This window comes from Styela clava, chromosome 7 (genome assembly GCF_964204865.1).
Source record: "Styela clava chromosome 7, kaStyClav1.hap1.2, whole genome shotgun sequence".
NCBI classification, from domain to species: Eukaryota; Metazoa; Chordata; class Ascidiacea; order Stolidobranchia; family Styelidae; genus Styela; species Styela clava.
In genome coordinates, this window is record NC_135256.1 from 14,420,080 (window position 1) to 14,442,166 (window position 22,087).

General features: G+C 33.7%; 1 protein-coding gene across 1 annotated transcript; it reads right to left on the reverse strand.

The window, feature by feature from the left end:
• Positions 1-108: 108 nt before the first annotated feature.
• LOC120328732 (coiled-coil domain-containing protein 150-like) lies at positions 109-20,438 on the reverse strand. Its single transcript, XM_039395262.2, has 23 exons — positions 19,567-20,438; positions 19,124-19,230; positions 17,941-18,145; positions 17,159-17,325; positions 16,501-16,663; positions 15,916-16,104; positions 15,145-15,299; positions 14,336-14,447; positions 13,442-13,627; positions 12,250-12,408; positions 11,783-11,917; positions 11,079-11,255; positions 10,034-10,204; positions 9,545-9,655; positions 8,791-8,978; positions 7,468-7,681; positions 6,210-6,386; positions 5,642-5,836; positions 5,080-5,178; positions 4,318-4,449; positions 1,590-1,694; positions 1,169-1,264; positions 109-431 (listed from the first exon to the last, which is right to left on the reverse strand). Exons 1-23 carry the CDS (start codon positions 19,600-19,602, stop codon positions 396-398), a joined length of 3,315 nt encoding a protein of 1,104 aa, XP_039251196.2. The 5' UTR covers positions 19,603-20,438; the 3' UTR covers positions 109-395.
• Between the last annotated feature and the right edge of the window lie 1,649 nt (positions 20,439-22,087).

Consider the following 22,087-nt stretch of genomic DNA (forward strand, 5'->3'; position numbering starts at 1 on the left):
GTTGTCACTTTTGCACAGTGGGCCAGTATACAAGTGCACATATCTGTTTGCACAAAGCTTTATTTCAGCATCTGATCAACAAAAACTACAAATTTGGCTGTTTATATATAATTCATTCAAGATCGAGTACATTGATCTGACAAAGTGCAAGATTTCGATCATCTGCTCATCTGACTAACATCACAGAACAAGTTCGTCTTACTATATTTTGCAATAGTTACTCTTAACACTCTGTTCTCACACAGTTAAATGACAAAAACTTCATCCAATCCATTAAAAATATATTGATTTCATCATCTATATATATAGAAAATCTACAAAAAAATAATTCCACAATCTGACCAATGGCACACAAACATCAAAGTAATATAAGACGACTCTTTTTCCACTTCTTATCATCTATGATTCTCTTTGTCATCATTATGACGTCCCTTTATAAAAAATAAACATTGTCAGATAAGCAGCGCCACAAACATTATCTGGTGGACAACCCATCGCCCATAAAAATAAATAAATAAACACAGAAAAAGTACATCACAGAGGCAGGGTGCTATATCAAGTTTCTTAAATACAGTCATTAGACAAAATTCCTGAAATTGGCTTATAAGAAAAAATTCGTTAAAGTGATTCAACGTTATGTTGAATATTATATACTTGATTAAATCTGTTTGATATTATGCTATAGGTAACATGTTTTCGAATAATGATGAATCCCACCAACTACCTTGGAAACTGAATACAGTTTCAGTGAAACAAATCAAATTTTTAAAAAATTAGTTTTGTGATTTGTACATAAACAACGTGGCACATACCAAATTTTTCAACATGTACTGAGAATTGAAATTTTTTGAACAAAATAGTTGAAATTGAGTGAGAATGCTCGAACCTTCCAGTGGCTATTTTGTTACTTTTCAGTGACAATAATTTCCATGGAGGTGTAAAATTACTATTCAGGTACAATGTTGTTAATTACGAACGAGCTAGACGAGCCTATTATAGTAATTTGGGTAATGACAGGGGTATATGCACCAAATAAATGCATAAAAATAACTTGAAAAACACGGCACCACAAAAAGATGGAGATTTGAAGTATTTGATTTTTAAGTTTAAATTACAGAAAAAGCAATCAATACAATTTTGGAGCATTGGGAAAAACACCATTTTGTACCTTGCTTTCACTTTCTGCCCCTCGTTTCACTCCTTTACTTCTATTTAACTCAGCCTGCAACGTCTCAAACTTGTGTGTGAACCATGTCTGAGCTTCCTGCAAAAAATTATTATTATCATAAACTCTAGAAGAGAATTGTTAAACAAATATGAAGAAACAAGAATATTTTAATATAAAAAGATGATCGTTTTATATCTTCACTATGTTATATATCACAATATTCCAAATGAATCTTCATTTTTCTCAGTACTACATAATATAGCAATTTACGATAATAGGTAGGTTTGAGTCTGAAAAAGCATAAATGAACTGAAATTTTGGTTGTGTATGAATATCCGATTAGAATTTTCAAATTCATAATATTTAAAATATCTGTGATATCTTTTATCTGGTAGTGTTCAACTACATATAATAAACTTACATTCAAATTTTCCTGGACATGAATAGTCTCAAGCTGAACTTTTTTTAACTTTTCATCAGCTTCTTGCTTCTCTTTTCTTGTTTTGTCTAATTGCGACTGTAATTCCTACACACAAATGAAAAAATAGCTTTAGCTAAGCAGTTGAAATAAGTCATAAACACGAGTACAAATAAGAAGGATTTATATCAGCAGATTATCATTTGGTAAATTATCTACTTTTTGCAGCTCTGTGATATTTAAAATAAAATGTGATGAAAATTAAAAAAATTGGTGGGTATGGTGGCGACAATGGAAGCGAGCAAGATTGGTTAACAATGCGCTAAAATCAAAATAGTTTTAGCCCAGTTGAAAGCAATATATAGAATGATGGATAATTAACAAGTGAATCATATCTATATCTTCACCCACAGCTTCTGGACCATGCTCGATAAGCTCTTGGGTTGCTTATCAGTTCCACATTAGTTGGTGTAGAATAATGGGACCTCCAGAAGTATGTGCACCAAGATGGCGGACAATCTAAACCTAGTATGTGTACCAGCCCACCAGGTTATGGTTCAGGTTGTGCGCCATCTTGGTGCACATATTTCGGAAGCACTGAATAATGTTTAACCTGTTTCAGACGCCCAATCGAGCCCAATTTTGAATACCCATTTTTATTAATGTCATACGACTAGGGCTGTCCAAAATCGAATAATTTTTTGATTCGAATCGAACCGAATAATCGAATATTATTGCGCAATTTTAAATCTGTCTCTATTATACAATAAACACCTGCCCTTCGATGTTGTGGTAACGTATGTGCAATTACATCTTACTTACTGCTGGTATTTTGCAATACAATGTTTTCAGATTTATGAAAGGAGATCACACGCTTGTATGAACTGGTCAAAAAAAGTGGAGAACTCCAAAATTTGGGTCTCGAAAACTGTTGAGTGTTAAGAGTAAAAATTGCACTATTCAAAAATTGCAATCTCAATTTTGATGGATTCAGTTTTAATAGGACATGTAAAGCCTTAGATGCCTTTTTTAAGCCTATTCACTAGTCTTTATGTTTTTTTGTGTAAATTTCAGCCAAATAATAACAACCATCAATATAGATAAAACTGTTGCTCAAGTTCAAAATTGCATTTAAAAATTCCAAGCTAGTTTGGTGACAATATTATTTGAGGACTATAATATTGTTAGTGTACAACAGCCATCAAAATGCAAGAGTGCAATTATTTGACTTTGTATATAGATGGATAATACAGTAATGCCATCATAAGAAATTACAAATTCCATTCAAAGAAGGTATTGCCATCATAAGGATCCCAAAACACCTGTTTCAGCTTTGAGTTGCCTGTACCATGTTCCCATGATAACTAACTCAACAGCTTCAAATCGATTTTATTTATAGAACTATCGTTTTCTAAATTTTCTCCTTGTTCTCTCTCAAAAACGTCATGACCGATTATACCTTGTTATGATGACCATGCATGAAATGGCTAATCACGTGCCACCGGGTGGGCATTAGTAATGACATGTTTATCACAAAATGAAGGTGAGAGAAATATCGGGAAACCAATTAAGCGGGGAGCGAGAGTGGTCTGAGCTCGGAGCGCCGTCGCTTGCCCGATGAAATACATCACGTTAAAATGTTTTCCCCTTTATGTACCGGTACCTAATTTAAGCGATTCGAAAATGAGCCGAAAAACGATTCGAATAATTTGCGATTCGATTCGATTTCGAATATTTGGTTCGCTTGGACAGCCCTACATACGACCCCCAAAATTTACCCAATATACAATAATTATATACCATTGGAAAGGTATTTTAGAGTACTATACGCTAGATGTCACTGGAGGACCGTAAACTAAAACACCTCTTTCAAGAGGTCTCTCGTAACGTCAAAAAATAACAAAAATATTTACACTCTCTCATTCTATCAGCTGTTGGACGTCTATAGCTATTGTAAAGCTGAAATGTGACTATACAGTTGACTGCACATTGGTTTTCACTTTCATATGATACTAAACGCTTTTCCATAGCGCGCGTCGTTCAAGCGTTTTGGAAATTTTCCGTTTGAGAAGTCACCACATCGAATCAGGCCAGGCTAAGCTTGATAGATCGATCGGTTGTTTGTTTGTGCTTTATCGCGTTGAAAGCTTTTGTGAGTCATAATAAAACATTTATTATGAATCATAAAAGCTTATAATCGTCAGACAAGGAGAATTTGCGAGATGAAACGCCTAACTTTTTTTCGGTGAGGCAGCTGCGATCAAACGACTCGATATTTTTATAACTTCCTGACGTTGTGAGATGTCCACTCTCCTATGTTATGTAGCATATAAAATGACCTTCAAAATAAGATCTTATCATACTAGCTTTTGTTATTGGTTAGCGCGCAACGCCAAGGTTTATGGAATCATTTTCTTGTTGTGCGACGTTTTTATATCGCAGCGGGAAGTACACGCGTGATATGTAAGCGAAATTTTATCACTTCTAAATGTCATATAAGGTTCATTCTCATATCGTTGTGTGGGGAATAAGATTTCCTGTCAAGCAAGACCATAACAAACATTCCAGACCTCATGGTATACACACAGCATTGCAAAACGTCTAAAACGTCGCGCATGCGTCAGACCGGGAGGATTAGGTTAATGTATATCAAGGTATCAAATTAACACAGACTTTCAGCAAACAAACACTAATAGCAACTTCCAAGTTTGAAATAACTAAATTTACTCACTTTTGTCCTTGACAACAAAGTCACTCTTTCATTTCTTTCTTTTTCTAACTGTTTTTCCAGTCTTCCATTCAAATCTTTTGCATGTTGTTGAGCTGATCCCAAGGCAAGAATATCTGTTTTCAATGAGCTGACCTGTTGATGCAAAAAATATTTTAAAAATCTTCAATGTTGTGTTCACTTATACCAAAAAAAAGTTATGGATTACTTATATCTGTGAGTAGTTTTCTTGGGATCTGAGAATAACTGTAGCATTTTATAAGCAACTACATATAATTAAGAAAAATATAGAGATGCTTATTCATAACGCTGAAGCATGGGTACTCCCGTAGTGTGTGTACCAGGTTTAGGGTGAGGCCATAATTTTATTCAGATTTTCCTTATTTTAGTTAAATTACGAGTTCAGGGACTGTCTGTGTTAGCTAAGTGAATATACCCCCTGTCGATAGATATAGTCCCTTCACATAACTTGATGTAAAGTAGGCGAACTAAATTAGTTCCCTCCATATTGGTACACACACTTCAGGAGAGCCGAAGCATGTGTAGTATGCGGTCTCTCTGTGTAGCGTTACAACAATATCAGTCAGAAAAGTCGGAAAATAATGATAAAAGTTAAAATTATTTAGCAGTATCCATAATTTATTCAAAGGGTATGATATTAAAGCAGTCAATGAGTTATTTGCATAGAAAACTGTTCAGAAATGAATTGTAAATTGATAATGAACCAAAACGGTTCCACAAAATCCCTGTTGCTCAATTTCCCACCTCCGCATTGAATGTATTAATAGTAGCTGCTTGTTGTCTATTTTTCTCCATGTATAAACTCTTCACTTTATCTAGTTCACGAAGTTCTGAATTGATTTCCTGTGACATAAAAACAATAGCAAAAACAAAGTGAAGCTAGCAGTCAAAATTTCAAAATTTACATATTGGGTAGTCAGTTGGAGATCCAAATTTCAAAGGACAATGGACAACAAAGTTGGAGTAATTTTTTAAATGGCCCGGAGTTTAGAATGGAATGTGAATTTTTCCAGAATCCACAGACCTGATAATGAGCATGTAATCAATATCTGAATGCATTCAAATATAGAAAAACTTCATATAGCAAAAATTTCAATTTCAGGAATACAATACTTATTTTTCATACTTTTTGCCATCCATGGAAATTTCAGGAATTCACTTTTACAACGTCTTTTCAGACGTAAACAGTCTTAGATCTTTTATTTTGCCAAGTTTATAAAAGGATAATAGCCATGAAATTGCCATCATTAAGCAAGAATCAGGTTGTGCAGAGAACATCAATCGTTATTAGAAATTCATAAAGCACCTTAATTTTTTCATTAGTGTGAAGATTCAGTTGTTTTTCTTTTTGTAAACGATCAAGGTTGGATTTCTGACTTTTTGCTCGTTCTTTCAGTTTTTCGAGCACTCTTTCCTTTTCAGCAAACCTTCCTCTCAATTCAGAATTTCCTTTTGCTAGTTGTGAACATCGAGACTGTGATGCCTCGAGTGCCTTCTTCACCTGTCAGTATTAAATAATCCTCTTTACAAATGTCTCATTATATAAAACAATCTAACTGGTTGTCTGAATCCAAGTTGACTTTTTAAATTTATCATAGTCGGATCAGAAAATAGAAAATTTGCATTCCCAAAAGATGAAGTCTGAATTTTAAAAAACTGTGTAAGAGTCAGGAGCTACTGTCATACTTAAACTGCTGATGGAGCACACAACCAAATGCGATCCAAGAGCTTATTAGAAAATGAACATCAATGTCTGAGAAGTGTTTTTTTAAATGAATGCTTAAAAATCATACTTGTAATTTGTAGCAGGTGAATTTAATTATGAACATTGCTAACAAAGCGAAAATCGAAATATGTACAAAAAAAAACTGTACCTCATGAATTTGTGACTGAAGCTGTTTTCTCAAAACGTCTCTTTCTTTTTCAAACTGATCTTTAGTATGTTGCATTCTTTCTGCATAAGTTTGTGACATGTTTTCAGCCTCTACTGATAAAGCATCTTCTCTTCTTTTCATTGAGTTGATTTCTCGCTGATTTGTGTTTACTTCATTCTAATAATATATGGAAGCAATGTTGGAAATATGGATATGGAAGCCACGAAACCGAGTTTGGCATGATTTTATCAGAGTCGGAATCATAATTTCTAACTCATCTGAGCAAAATTTCTACATAGCTGTTGTGAAATTTTGACTTTTCACGGTAATGATTGAAATCAAAATTTTCGAAAGAATGTGAAAAAATATCAAGTTGACTAAGCGTTCCTAACTGTTTATTAAGGTTTATAAGTCTTACATATGTCACAAAGTTTTCATCATCAAAATTTGATTTCTTTGGGAGAAGATGATGTCGAAATTTCCATCAGCCTGAAGTGAGAAGCCAAATTTTTTTTAATTTTCAGTCAAACTTGAATTTTTTTATTTTTTCAAACTTCCTCTGACTGCCCACAACTGTTTATTGCAGGGCGAAATGCAACACAAATAGATTACTTCACTGTAATCGCCAGATAAGTTTCAAAGGTCTCAAATTGCATGCTTTTTTTTAATGGAGCATCTTCAAATAACAACTTTTTTTGATCTTTCAACTTAAAACTTCGAACATATCTAGTTGAAACTCGCATTGACATGAAAAGTACACATATCAAGATGGGGGAAAAATTTTCCAAATATATTATGTTTGCTTGTAGACAGAGATGCATTGCATGAGAAACACTTTGCTGCATGTCTTATTAAGTTTTTTATATGGCGCTTTCACACCTTTAATCTGATCATGGCTCAATCTGATCATATACAAGCACTGGTGCCATGTCCAATTTATTACACCCTGGTATGAGCATATGACTGACGTAGGGTTTTCATGCCTCGACTCTGAAAAAAGCTCTGTACAAGTATCCACTGATACATAGAAAGCCATTATTTTCGAAAGAACCAGCATCGTATACCCAAAGTATTAAATTCTTGGTGAGGTGTGATAGTTTGACTTAATCTTAAACATATTGAGAGCTAACAATACTTTCCTTATCATCTCACACTTGGGTTGCATAATGAATAATTGATTAGTTTTATGCTTCAATCTTAATCTAAAATCAATCTATTCTTAAATTTCCCAAAAACATGCACTACTGCCTTGAGTTACCTGTAACCTTTGCAATTCCTCTTTCATTTGTGAATTTGCTTTGAGAACATCATCAAGTGAGGTAGCAAGTTGATCATTATCTTGTCTTGCTTTCTCTAACGCTGCAAGTACAGGGGTTATTCTTGCTTGTTCATTTGCATTTGTTTCTTGTAATTGAGCTCTCAATTTCTCCATTTCAACATGCATAGCTTGAATTTGTTGTATGTGCGCTTGTCTGAAAAAAATGGTAGAAGAACATGTTATTAGCACAACGATTTCACTGGAGCCAAGTAATGGCTCCACTGGTGCTAAATAATGGAGCCAAGTTCACAACACGACATATTAAGTACTTTTAGTTGGCGTGCCACAACCATTTTTTGCATTTGTTATGTCAGCCTTTCAAACTATACTAACTGTCATTCAAGACGTGCAGACGATCACCCAAAATCGAGCAATCTTTTTCTCTCATTTTTTCTTCGCAAGGATCCCGATATGAGAGATGTCGCTGGCGTTAGTGAGTTCGTTATCATTGGCGAAGATGCCATTTTGGGCGATTGTAGGTATACTTTGGCAAGCTCTTTGACGTGATTGTGAGGTCGTAATGACGTAATCTTTGGATGACGAAGCCAGGTGGGGGTTAGGGATAACATATACAAAAAAGGTTGTGGCACGACTTACGTCGTTTAGTGAACATGTGCCAAATAATGGGCCATGGCAAGCCTAGAAAATCCGGGTTTCAATTGCAATACCTGAATGTTTGATTGGCTACTCATACACATCCTTGTTAAGAGTGAACACATCGCAGGATAGAATTTTCAAATTTATCCAAATGAGAGAAAAGTCGAAAAGGTGATTTATCATATGCTCAACCACAACCTCTCATTTGGATCGTAACTAGCTGATGTACGTGACTCACCTAGTGGTGGCAAAAAGTCCAGCAATTCTCTTCGCACACAATTCTCCCACTCAAGTACAAACTCACACAGTGTAATCAGAGGGCGCCAACAAGCGCCAACTACAAGAACATTTTATACATCTTTGTATTCCTTTCACTCCTACAAGGCTCTTCCACAAGAAATATGTAAAGTGCATCTAATTTGAAAGGATTGGAGACTTTCTGGTTGCCTACCCATTTATCACACCCTGGTGATTCATGGTTCCTTTCCAAATACTTGTGGCATTACAGTCGAGGCGTTAAAAAATTCACAGTCAACCTATTTTTGAATATTGTGGAGAGCGTAATTGGTACACAGGCCATAGAGAACGTCTCCATGGCCAATAAGAGGACAGGGAGCCCAGTTTGACAAATCCCGCTCTGAACAATATGTTATTAAAAATCTATACCTCTCCCTTTGCAATGCATCAACTTCAGTATCCTTTCTTCCAAGTTGTGTTTGCAGAGAATCGAGTGTTTCTTGAAGATCATTATGACGTATCATGATATTTTCTAGAGTACCTGCCATCTTTGCATTATCTGATTTACATTCAGCTAAACTTCTTTTCAGTAGATGTACTTTGCTACTTTCATTTTCCTTTATTAAAATGGGAATAAAGAACATTATTGTAACTTTAAATTCAAAAAATTAAAAAGTCCTGTTTAACAACAGTCGTGCTGGAAATGTTTGAGGTTTTCTAAAATTTTATGTGAATTTTTTATGAAAACCATGGCCAGGCAAAAAGAGATTATGTTTTAGTTTTGCGGGTTCGATCTATTTCATTTGGGATTTCTTCAATGTTAGATCATATGAATTCATATTCACGAGACTAGTCTCATAGTTTTACTCACCAATCTAATGAACTGTCAAGAAAGCTTAGTAAAATAAATGCATATGGAGTTTTGTAGCAAATTTGTAATTCTATGAAAACCATTCAACAGCCAAAAGTACAGAACAAAACCTTTAAATTTTAATTTTAATCATGGCTGAAACTCAATCATTTTTTATCTCAGTTTCAAAAATACTTTTGCTAATTCTATTATCATATAACTTCATTACCCAGATTCTTGAAAGGATGTTTTCAGGTAACGATTTTAAAAACTTTTTTTAACCAAATTGTTTAGGTATTTCCAAGTTTGTTACTTCAGCATAAGCTTATTCACCTTGACAGTTTCCATTTGATTTTCAACACTTTCTTTTTCTCTCATTGCTTGATCTCTTGCCTCAATCGCTAATGTAAAATCTGATTCTTTCCGTTTCATTGCCACAGTCATCTGAATATAAAACGCAATTTTAAATTGTTCATAACAAGTACTGATGCTCCATATTACAAACATATTATGAATTGGTGAAAGAGAAAATTTATTTTTCATTTTGTGAGCTATTGGAAAAGAGATGAAATTATCGAACATCCAGTTCGTGTATGCCATAACATCACAACAATATTTTCGATTTAAATCACTTATTTTCTAAAATTTTTATCCAGGCATTGTGTGGTATCTTAATATGGTAAATCGGCCATTCTGAATCAAATTTTTCAAAATCATACATTTTTTAAAATCATACATTTGCACGGAATAGATTTAGGCATGAAAATTTTTTTATGAATGGTCACAATGCCTCCGATCCTTACAAAAAACTGACTGTCCTACCTGTTTAACCTCGGCTTCCATTCTTTGTCTTTCAATTTTAGCAGCAGCAAGTTCAGAAGCAACTCTTTGGTATCTTTGTTCCAAGGTATGATTGGTACTTTTGACTTGAAGTAATTGAGATTGAACAGAAGCTAGTGATTGTAATTCTTCTTCCAATTGTTCAACACGAGTCTGGAATAACGTATGATTGTCAACAGGTGTATTCATGTTTACTATTTATAGGGAACATAACATGTGTTTGTTAGCAAAATGATAAAATTTCGAATTTTTATACAGAAAAATGTTACCATGGCGTGTTATGGTAAAAACGTATAATCATACTTTTATATATATCACGCCTTGCCTTTGATAATTTTCATTACTATACATATATACTGCTAGTCTTTTGTCCATAGCACTCGCTGATGAATTTTCAGATGTCAGCAAATTAAATCGGATGTCAGCAAATTACATCGTTTTGCCAACACCAGTTGGGCTCTATATTTCCTCAATGATCCTGGAATGTCTCTTATTAATTTAAGAATTTTAAAAAGCATGAGTAAATGTGAAAGAAATTTTGTTAGCTTTTTTATAATTTGAGATGATCAATTTATTACGTTGAATCTGCGAGATGAAGGCATGATATGAGTATTTACAACAAAATTGTACAGAATTGAAAGAAAAAGTGTTTACTGGTACATCTATAGTTTAGCCATTTATACTAGATTCAATTCCAAAAGTACGAAATACCTCATCAGCAAAAATACAGTGTACTTTGCACCCAATTGCACTTCCATAAGATTAAATGGTATTTTTGCTTTATATAATTTCATGTATATTGTATTTGTGTGGTATTTGCATGGACTAGAACACAATTCCAAAAGTGAGTAGTTGGTAGATTTTTCCAAAGAAACTGAAGAAGGCTGACAAAGACAATTTTTTAGCCATCAAAATTTGTTATCTCAGAATCAGGAGCGAGCTCAATCAAAGTCAGTGGGCTTCAGAAAAAAATTTTCTCACTACTTAACAAATTTTAATTTAAATTACACAAAAACTAGGCATTCACCTGTAATTTCCCTTTTTCATAAGCTAATCTGCTTTTTGCTTCATTGTTACTAGTCAATGCATCTTGCATTCTTTTGTAAGATGATTCTTGTTGTTGAACAGCAGATGATCTTTCCATCAATCTACCATTTTCTTCTTCTACCATTCTTTTTGCTTCCACCAGAGCATCATATTCAAGCTATGGTGAATAATAAATACTAAATTAGTCAAGATTTCAGAAGTGGATATATATTCAGTATGCAACTTTAGACTTAGGCAGAGTAGAGGTCACAAAAAATATCTGTACAGCAGGCTATCAAAATACCGGGCATTGCCAATGAAGAAAGACGGCCAAATAGCATTAAAATGCCTTGAGACATTACTATCATTCAAATGAGAATCTCTTATATAAAAAAGTATAAAGCTAAAACTATGACGTGAAAATAAAAGTTGTATGAAAAGAGATTGATCATTGTCAGCCTGTGTGACAACTGACAACATTATTATTGGTCAGAAAAATCCGGGACTAATTTGGCAATAGGCAATATTATTTCATGTTTGGAGCAACCACACCTCGATAAGCCTTTTCTGGTTGTGGTGTTCGTATATATGTACAGTTTATTAATTGTGTTGATTTGCTCTGTATCAGTATATTTTCTATTAAGTGAGTTTCACCTTATTGTATCTTAATTTAAATGAATCATACAGCAAGAAAAAAATTCTTACCTGCAGTTCACAAAGTCTTTGTTCAAGAACATCCTTGTCTTGCTTAAGACCTAAATTTCCTTTTGATAATTCTTTACTTGTAGATTCTTTTGATCTTAAAGCTTCATCTCTTTCCTTTGTTGCAGTTCGTAATTTCTGAAAAAGGTTATATCACTTTTTGCGGGGTTTTGTCGGATAAATTTACTGGTATCCATATAAAAGACATGGGACACGGCACGGAAACCTGGCACCAAACGTAAAAGCGCTCATATATAACAAATATTTTCTTCCAAACACAATGCCCTATTTGAAACCTTGCATACAAATTGATTCAGAAAGCCTTGAACTTGTGCTGACATCCGATTACCATATATGAGTACACCCTAGAAGAATTTTGAATAGGATGAAGACAGTTTATTTCTGATTCTCTATTAGTTTAGGTTCTATCAATTCACATAGCAGGAAATCATTTTGATTCAAGTTCTCACCTGTCTTTCCTCATCCAATCTCTTATTAAAATCTTCAGTATTTTGTTCAATATCAGATTCTCTTTCTTGAATAATTTTTTCTTGTTGCTGAACACAATCTTCTAATATTCTGATTCGATCTTCTAATTTCTCTGCATTTGTTTTTTCAAGTTTAACATCCTGTTAATCAATAAGCAATGAATTAAATTACAAGGAAACACTAGGTAATTTGTCTTTGTTATGACAGGGTCAAAATGTATTATTATCAGCCAAGAATATGACCAGTAATGGATATATAATAACATGGTAATTGGTAATCTATGATAGTTATTACTTATCGATTTTAATCGGTAAGTATGTTGATAGGTATTTGTCTGTTTGTCTGTTAGATGCACACGATATCTCACGAAAGCGTGATTGAATCTGCTCCAGATTTTGCATGTGCATTCATCATATGTCGTACCAGAAGCCTATTGATTTTGGATGAATTATGTCGTATAATTAGCGAGTTATCATTTTTTAGTGATGGGACACAAGGTGTCACTATGGAGTGAGAGCGCTGTTTTGGGGGATCCCCTAACTTTCAATCGATAAGTCTTCGGTCTCTGACTGATATTCTCGTTTAAATTTCATTACAAAAAAATAACCTAACAAAATTTTCTAAAATATGAATTTTTAGCATTCTAGGTAACATAACGAATTTGAATATTCTTTTTTTGCTTTATGTATCAATGTCTTGTCTGTGAATTTCAACTATATAAGGTATGCCATTAATTTTAATTTTTAAATTAGAATAGGAAAGGGTTTACATATTTATCTCGGGGAAAGTAAATCTGATAAGAGGAAAGACGGCTAAATGATATAGTGAACCACGGCCTCTCACCATGGATACCAGCCCATGTAGGGTATGGAATTAGTTAGCCAATTATTTGTTTCAGATGCATGGACTTGATTGTGGAGGAAGCGATAACAGACCAGCAGTTAGATGAACCACCTTGCGGCGAGGAGCTCAACAATCCTCTCGCACAAAATTATCTCTCACAGAATTCAACAGACGCATAAGAATCAGAGGTGCGGTGGCGAGCACATCGCTTAGCATGATGCGCTACACCGCCAAAGTCTACTCATAGCCTAACAAAAGTGAAATAACCCAAAAAATAAGGAGATAATTTTGTTTGACAAACAATAGACTAAAATCAGTCATAGATGGTACCTTCTTCATATATTTCTCCATTGATTCCAATTTATTCTGACTTTCAACTTCTTTTGCTCGCAGATCATTTCCATGTTCAAAATCTTTTCTCTTTATTTCTTCTTCTAGTAAATTGATTTTAGTCTTTTTGTCTTCTATTTCAACTTGAAGATTTTTATTCTGTGTTTCTAGTTTGGTAAATGCGGCCTGTATTAAATAGAGGAAAATCGTTTGAGAATTGAAAAATATGAATGAAGTAATAAAATATTGAGTGAAAGTACAGTAAAAAATTATGTATTGTGGAATTTTCAACTAAAATATGCTACATTGAGTATTTTAAATTTAAAGCACCGCATGATACATTTACAAACTTTATTCTGTGATGATTCATCTAACCAAAGTCAAACTAAACAGTTTATTTTGATGCTAAGACATGAACAACCATGTTTAAAATGTCGTGAAATAACAGTATGTAAGGTTGTTTTTTTAAATTGGATTGCTTAATTATCTAATGAATCATAAAATCAACTACGAATCCAGTCAGTTGGTTACAAGGATTTACTAAGACGAAAGGGCAGTAGCAGTAGCAGGCACACACTTTTCTAATCAGCCATATAAAACATGCCATATTCCAAATGTTACGAAGCACATTATCCGAAAAAGGATAATTTGAAAAGATTTATAGAGATATTATTCAAGCATTAAAAGTATTCAGTCGTGTTTAAATTTGAGCAACAGGAGATTAACCACTACTGCATGATAGCTTGGCCCACATATGTTTTAGCTTTGGTCATGATGCCATCTAAAGAAAGAGCATTGGTCAGTTTATATATGGGCACATCCCCAATCAAGCTAAACTTGCGTTATATGGAGCATAGTTACTATAAATGTATGTTTAATTAAATTAAAACTAACCTTCTGTGCATCTAGAACAACGTTACATTCTTTCAATTGTTTGTTGAGATTATATTGATGATTTGAAATTTTATCTGATTCCTGATCTCTTGCATTCTGTTCATTAACCAGCCTGTTTATTGTAATGAATAGCATTATGTAGTTGTGGATATATTAAAACTATCGATAATAGATATCCGATAACGTGTATTCAAAAAATACCATAAAGTAAATAAAAAACAGTTGAATCCTTTAATTTCACAATTGCTTTGGTTAGCTTATTGAAATTATCAAACATGATTTCAGAATATAATTAGTAAATTTGAGCTTGGATATGGCCTTGTTCAGAGCCAAACTCATGAAAAGCGTCCTATAAAAAAATTAGCATTATTGTTTAATCGGGAAAAACAATAGCGAAATGTCGATGTCTATGTTTCCTACTTTTTAACTATGAGCTAACAGTAAGATACAAACTGTGGTGCTCCAGAAGTGTGTGTATTAATATGGAGGTAACTAATTTTGCTCGCCTACTTTACATCAAGTTGTGTAAATGAACTGAAAACTATGGGCAAGGGGTGGCTAACACAGACAGTCCCCGAACTCATAATATAACTAAAATAAGGAAAATCGGAATAAAATTATGGCCTAACCCTAACCTGGTACACACGCTACGAGAGTACCACGACTGTTGCACCTACTTTTCCTTTGAAATCAGGCAATATTGAAGCTAGTTGGTGTTCACATAACGAATCACAACATTCAAAGTAGATAAATTAATAGCTGATATAAGTTTAAAATATATAAATATATTAATAATGATAATTCCTTACACTTTAATAGCTCGTTCTTTTGCATCCAATTCCTCTTTCAAGTTTTTTAAAACAACATCCATTTCTTTTGCACGTTTTGTCCATTCATCTCCTTTATCTTTAAAACTTTCATTCTCTTTTCTGAGTTTCAAACATTCATCTCTCAAATTGGCAACCTAAACATAAAGTTTGAAACTTTTCTTCCTTGTAATATAAAATCTAGATATCATAGCATACTTACCTACATGTAGTAACTAGAGGTTTTACTTTTTCAATTTGTCTAAAATGTCAATTGCCCAAACCTGAGTGAGCGACAATACGTGAATAACGAAGCTTTTGGTGCAAGACTTACAATATTTATATATAGTGTTTTCAGGTAAAATTAGAGCTCCAGGCCACTCTTTTGAGCTCTCTTTCTCAAAAATTAAATAATGAAAAACAGAAGTTTGGGGATTACCGCAAGGAACAAGTATTTTCAAAAATAGCACTTATTTAGGTAATAAAAAAAAATACCGAACTTTATCCTTGCATTTTAGACTATACATATCATACTCACAAGTGACAGCCACAAGCAACAGTACTGTATTATTGCAGGTATCCTCTATCAACAAAAAAGCACAACCAAAATTTACAAACTAGGCTTGAAACGTTCCGATGCCATTAAGGAATAAATTAGTTTAAAGGTTGGAGGTTGATGTGAAAGCTCAAATATCCACTTAACCTGTTGCTGTTTTTGATTAACATTCAGAAAATTGATGCATTTGGAAATGGACATTCCTATATTCACACAACCTGTTGTCTTTCATGTTCAACATTTTCTTCTACATCGTTGACTCTTGTTAACAACAAAGCATGAGATTCTTCAAGAGATTTTCTTAAACTTCGTTCTTTTAACAACTCTTCTTTTGCCTCTGCTACTCGCTTTGCAGATTTTTCTCGGAAAACTTTCATTTCATTATCTGACATCAGAATTTTTCCTTGCTGTATAAAATGAAAATCACGATCTCTGTTATGTGAATTATCGATTACGGTTTCAACAAGATCTCAACATTCTGAATGAATTTTCATATATGAGTGACAACATTTTGCCACGATTTGAGCGTGATAATTCACCATAATAAAAATACTTCTGGTTAAGCAACCCTTCCTCAATATTTGTTATTGGTTTTTAAATATTATAAATTTTTTCATTTCAATTTCGCTTCCTTTATATCCAATTATAGGCTAAAACTTTAATACAAGAATATTTAAAAAAAAATAAATACAACTAGAATCATTTCCATTGATTCATATTTATATGCAATATTTTTGTTTAAATCTTCAAATTTTTAATTTTCACACCAGTAAGGTAATTTTGGGCAATGAAAATGAAATAACCTGTTTTTCTGATAGATCTTGTACTTGTTGATGCAGATTTTTAACTTCGTGTTCTGCTTCTTGCCATCTCCTATCCGCATCAGTTGCATTTCTATTTGCTTCTCTCAATTTTTCTTTGTTCAAAGATATTTCAGATTCTCTTTCATTGATTTCTTCCTTCAACCTGCGCATGGCAATTAAGGTAAATGATGAAATAGTACACACTTGGTGAAAAAAACATCCCTTTTATATGAAGTAAAATAGTATACATGAATGTAAAAATCAAGTAAAAAAAAACGGATATCATCCAGGCATTCGAACACAATTTTGAATGAGCAAGAATAGTTATTATAAAATGAAATATGATATCTTTTGTTCTGTATCAAAGATACCAACCAACAACAACTTGAAACTCCTTTTTATACTTTTCAAACAAACAGCACTTTAAAAGCAAATAAATGTTACAAATTGCAAATTCATATGACATTGTTTACAGCTACATTTGTGTTGCAATTATAACAAACACCTTTTAAATAAATAAACAGCTGCTTATGCCATGCTATGTATGGGACATGCTTTTACGAATACAGTCCATCAAAAGCATTAATATTTTGCATCCTCATTGAAAATGTATTCCACATATTTTTCAAAATAGGTCATTGTCAAAAATCAATTTCACCTCTGAATGACAGAGTTCTTTTCTCGTTCTGAAACTTCTTTGTTGGTTTGTAGTGAACACAATGATAACTTCAACGACTGAATTACACTTTCTGTTTTGCAGAGTCTCCCTACTAATTGTTGATATTGTGCAGCCATTGCATTTCCATTTGACTTTTCCTTTTCACTCTATGGAAGGGAATTCATGGAGTAAAGGTTAGATATTATTTACTTAAAACACAGTTTATAAACTCATGTCAGTTCTCTCTGCCTTTATGTTATTGTATCTCTATGAACTGAGTGTAAGAATATATCACCCAGGTTCAAATGTCTACATTGGATGGTTTGAAGGTCTTGCATCACACTTTCACAAATTTCATTTGTAATGTTTCACCCGATTACGACGCCGTGAGACAATCAGAACAGTGTTTGACTTTGGTCAGATGAAAAGATACATAATGTGATAGCGTGATGCAAGACTCATCGATCGTTCAATCATTCCAAATTACTTCATAATTAAATACAAAGTTCCTTTCAAGAGGATAAAGTATACAGAATCCCTTTACGGTAATTAAGATGTGTTGATGTCGCAATATCAAACATTTTGGAAAGATACGATTGTAACATTGTGTGTAACACAGTGCTGACGCATGTTCAATGACACCAATTTGAAAATCGTCACATTCACGAGATTTCTCACTATATAAGCATACCATGATACAATTTCCTATTAACAGTAACATATACGCAACTAAAATATTACTTGGAAAGTTTCATGAGCACTGATATCTGAAGAAAACGTACCATAGGAAGTTTCAAAGGTGTTACAGTCGATTTTTTAAGTATAGATTGCACAGGAGGTTTGTTTTCTTTATTTCTGAGAGGAACTTCAACAGTCGGTCCAAATGAAACAATTTTTTGAGGTTCTTTGTTGTTAGATATCAATGCATTTGCATCAGAAAGAAGACGTTCAATTGTCATTACACCATCATTATTATCGGGAGTCGGTCTGAAAATATAGGGAAAACAGGAATAAAAACATACAATTGAATTACCTTAGATTGAGCTAACACCAGCTATTCATGACATAGAGTCGTTGTCTGACACACAAGTATAATGAAACAATTAGAATAGAATTTTCATATTTATCCCGGTGAGTGGAAAGCCGATGGGACAGCACAACCAAATGGCGAACCATGGCTTCTCATCTGGTTACCAGGATACCAGCCAATGTTGGCTATTGGATTGGTTACTAGGGAATTTGTTTTTAATGGACCCAATGGTGGAGAAAGTTGTAACCAACCAGTGTTTACATGAACTACCCTATAATGGTGAGAAGTCCTTCAGTCCTTTTACACATAATTATTTCATTACAGAATCCTTATTATAACATGCTAGTTTTCAAAATGTATTTCAAATATAGTTTTACTTTTATAAGTGACTATGTTAAAATATTTCTTAAACCTCATACTGGCAGTTCAAAGCATCTATATAAATTAAATATCAATGGCGCCTTCCACATACTTTACAGGGTTTAATAATGTTGTGTTGGACAGTTGAACTGCTTTTTTATACAAGGCTTTATTCATGCCATTCTTTATAAAAAAGGTTCTATACGAGCAGCCACTGATATGTCACAACATTTAATAACACAAGTTACTTTTATTTGGAAAGGCCGGGATCTTTCCAGTTCAGCATAGCATACACAATTTATTACACCCTGAATGAGGTGGATGGCATGAGATTTGAACCCGAGGTGTGGAATCTGCACAAAAACAGTTAAACCTAACGTTTTAACCACTAGGCCATCGCCCTCCTTGAGGAGCAGAGAGCAAAACATCACAAAAAAAAAAGTTTTGTATAATAATGTGTGTTAAAGAATATAGCCTATATAATATATAATATAAAGAATATAAAATAAGCAGAGTTTTCTAAAAAAAATTAAGATAAAAAATACTGAAATAGTTAATTAAATCCGTAAACTCACAATTCACTCTCATGTTTTTCTTTAGGTGGACTGATACCAAGATCAACCAACATTTGAGCTAATTCCTTTGTATCTTTTTCAGCTCCGATCAATCTCTCTTGCATGATCTTTAGCAAAATAATGGAATTAGATTAGATAGAATGAACAGTAAGGCTCAATGTGTCTTTGAATCAAATGTTATCCAAATAGATAGGATTTTCATATTACCTACTCTCAGCAAAAAGGTAAGAAAGATAACAAGGTTCAATCCTGAAATAATGATTCAAAAAGCCTAATTTTGTGTAGTATCAAATAATTCGGGATGATACAGTTTGTTGAAATAACACTGAGGATGGTGTATCGTGTACAGGTATGGAATAAATAAAAAAAATGCTATTCAATATTGCTACAGAAAACAACAAATTGTAATACTGTAAGTTAGGAATGATTTGTTTTCAACTCACTTTTGTAGCATCTCCAGCTGCCATGGGATCATCCATGATGTTGCTGATATGGTCCAAATACTTTGTTAACTTTTTAGCATATTACAGTATTACCATACCTGAGTACATGTATTATTGTGATAAAATACCCTACTTTTTCTTTAGGAACTTCTTATTTAAGAGTAAATAATCACTATATCTCTGTATTCACTACAAAGAAAAATAGACGTGAGATGATTTCCATTCAGTACCGACCGCCGTCACGAGCGGACATGGCTATCTTGAGCCGAAGATATGTATTCGAGAAGTATATCTCAGAATTATTGACATCAAGAAACAAATAATAGATTTTTGACTGATGGACTGGGAATGTGCAACGTGGGTGCAGAATGGAAGATTTTTGAAGAAATTGTGAAGATAAGTTTAGACGAAATTATGCTCTGCTCAAAAATGTGACTGGATATACAAAAGTTAAACTGCACGAACTGATATTTGAAAACTTACAATAGATTTTTACATTTGTGTGTCAACGTTTTAGTAGATATTACTAGATATATTTTTGATTTTTGAGCATGGAGCGGGAAACATGCATTTGCACCCCATTCTAGGATTTTTCGAATGTTTGTTTACATGCCGCATCACATGCACAGCGGGTATTTAGTTCACTGTTTTGTTTTTGAAAAAATTGCACGCAACCTGATTACAAAGTGAAACGCCTGGGTAATGACCGTCAATATTCATGTTTATTTGTTTGTGGCTTTTTTTCTTTCTTCTTCAGTAAGTGAACGCGTTTAATACGTTTTAAACTTATTTTATTAGGTTTTCTTCACTTTTCAGATTCTTCGCCTCGGTGTATATATGTTTATTTTGTTTTTTGCAAATGAATCAAAATAAGGGTCTCGTGTAGTTTCGTACCTAACGTACTTCTAGTAGGCGTAGCATAACAATTTTTTGACATGCCAATCCTAACCCTCACCTGACTACGCCATCCAAAAATTACGTCACTACGACGTCACAATCACGTCATAGAGCTTGTCAAATACTCGTACGATCGCCCGAAATAGCATCGGCGCCGACGATAAAGAACTGGCTGACGTCAGCGACCTCTCTCCTATCGGGATTGTTGCGACGAGAAAACGAGAGAAATGGCTGTTCGCTTTCGGGTTCTCGTCTGCGCGTCTTGGATGACAGTTCGCATAGTTTGAAGCGCTCTATTACGTCACTGTGACGTCGTAGTGACGTAATTTTTGGATGGTGTGGTCAGGTGGGGGTTAGGATTGATATGTAAAAAAATTGTCATGTTACGCCCACTAGAAGTATGTTAGGTAAGAAACTACATGAGACCCCAAAATAAAACCTTATCTTATATGTCATGAAGCCGATGAAATTGATTTCATTATAAACCAGAATATATTTTAAATGAAACCTAACTGCTGCAGTTGAAGAACAAAAGTGTCTATAGTCTAAGTGTCTACGTGTTATAGTTAGTCACTTTGAGTTGAACTGTATCCCTGCATTCACTACAATAAAAAACAGCCGCAAGATGATAAAATATGTCACGAAGCACATGAAATTGATTATGTTTTAAACCAGAATATACTTGGAATACAACCTAACTTGGCGCATTTGAATATTTCTGATTTGAAAGCGACGCCACTTCCAAGACAACTACTCAGAAGTGCGGTTACCACATACGTCACCCCTGTAGACAAAATTACAAACTTTATAAATTTTATAAGGTATTTTGTTGTTATTCTTTTATTCCTATATTGAACTTTGTTCATATATCTTGTAGTACTAAAAAGAATATATGCAAAAATATATGAATTATTTGTCATATTGGAATAAAGTAAATTATTGCCTGGAACAAATATGGCAACAGACAATGCAAATGTTGTTTTCATATTCGCTTCAACGAAAATCATTCAAGTGGGACTTCCACTGTCGTTGTATGTAAGTGAACAGAATGTATGTTTGTTCATTCATCTTGTAATGATGAAAATATACATGAGCTGACAATTTAGGAGACAGGATTCATGCACTAGTGCTTACCTGAAACACGAATGTGCAGAATGCACCTCTCCCACAGGTCCCGATTTAGCCAACCGGGACAGTCCCGGATTTCCAAGCTGACCGCTGTCCCGTCCGATAGACTCAAATGACTCTTTCATATATTTTGGTAGTCATAAATACTTTTTTTATTTGATAATACCGTATTACAAGAGTGTTTTTTTTAACGAAGGCAGCACATCTATGATTTATCCCAGATTTATGACTCAGTTCAGCGAGAAAGAAAACCACTCTATTGTTATGTCATAAATATTATGTTCAATACTTCACCTAACATTGTCGTAATGTAGGGAGGATTCTTCTCTGTAATCTAAATAAATAGTAAACTATTTTTTTTCTAATCTAAAGACAAGTAGAGATCTACAGCTAATTATGGCGTACGCATATATCCGCGATGACATGGTAGAAGTGTTATTATTACTAAACCTCGAAATAAAATCCGCATTGTCCCGATTTTCGGTTAGTTAGTTTT

Excerpts from the sequence above, each read along its gene's own strand:
- LOC120328732 (XM_039395262.2), bottom strand. The coding sequence starts at position 19,602 with ATGGATGATCCCATGGCAGCTGGAGATGCTACAAAA. Across the intron at positions 5,837-6,209 it reads TTCAGTCACAAATTCATGAG|GTGAAGAAGGCACTCGAGGC; the intron begins GTACAGTTTTTT and ends TAATACTGACAG. Across the intron at positions 432-1,168 it reads GGGCAGAAAGTGAAAGCAAG|GGACGTCATAATGATGACAA; the intron begins GTACAAAATGGT and ends TTTTTTATAAAG.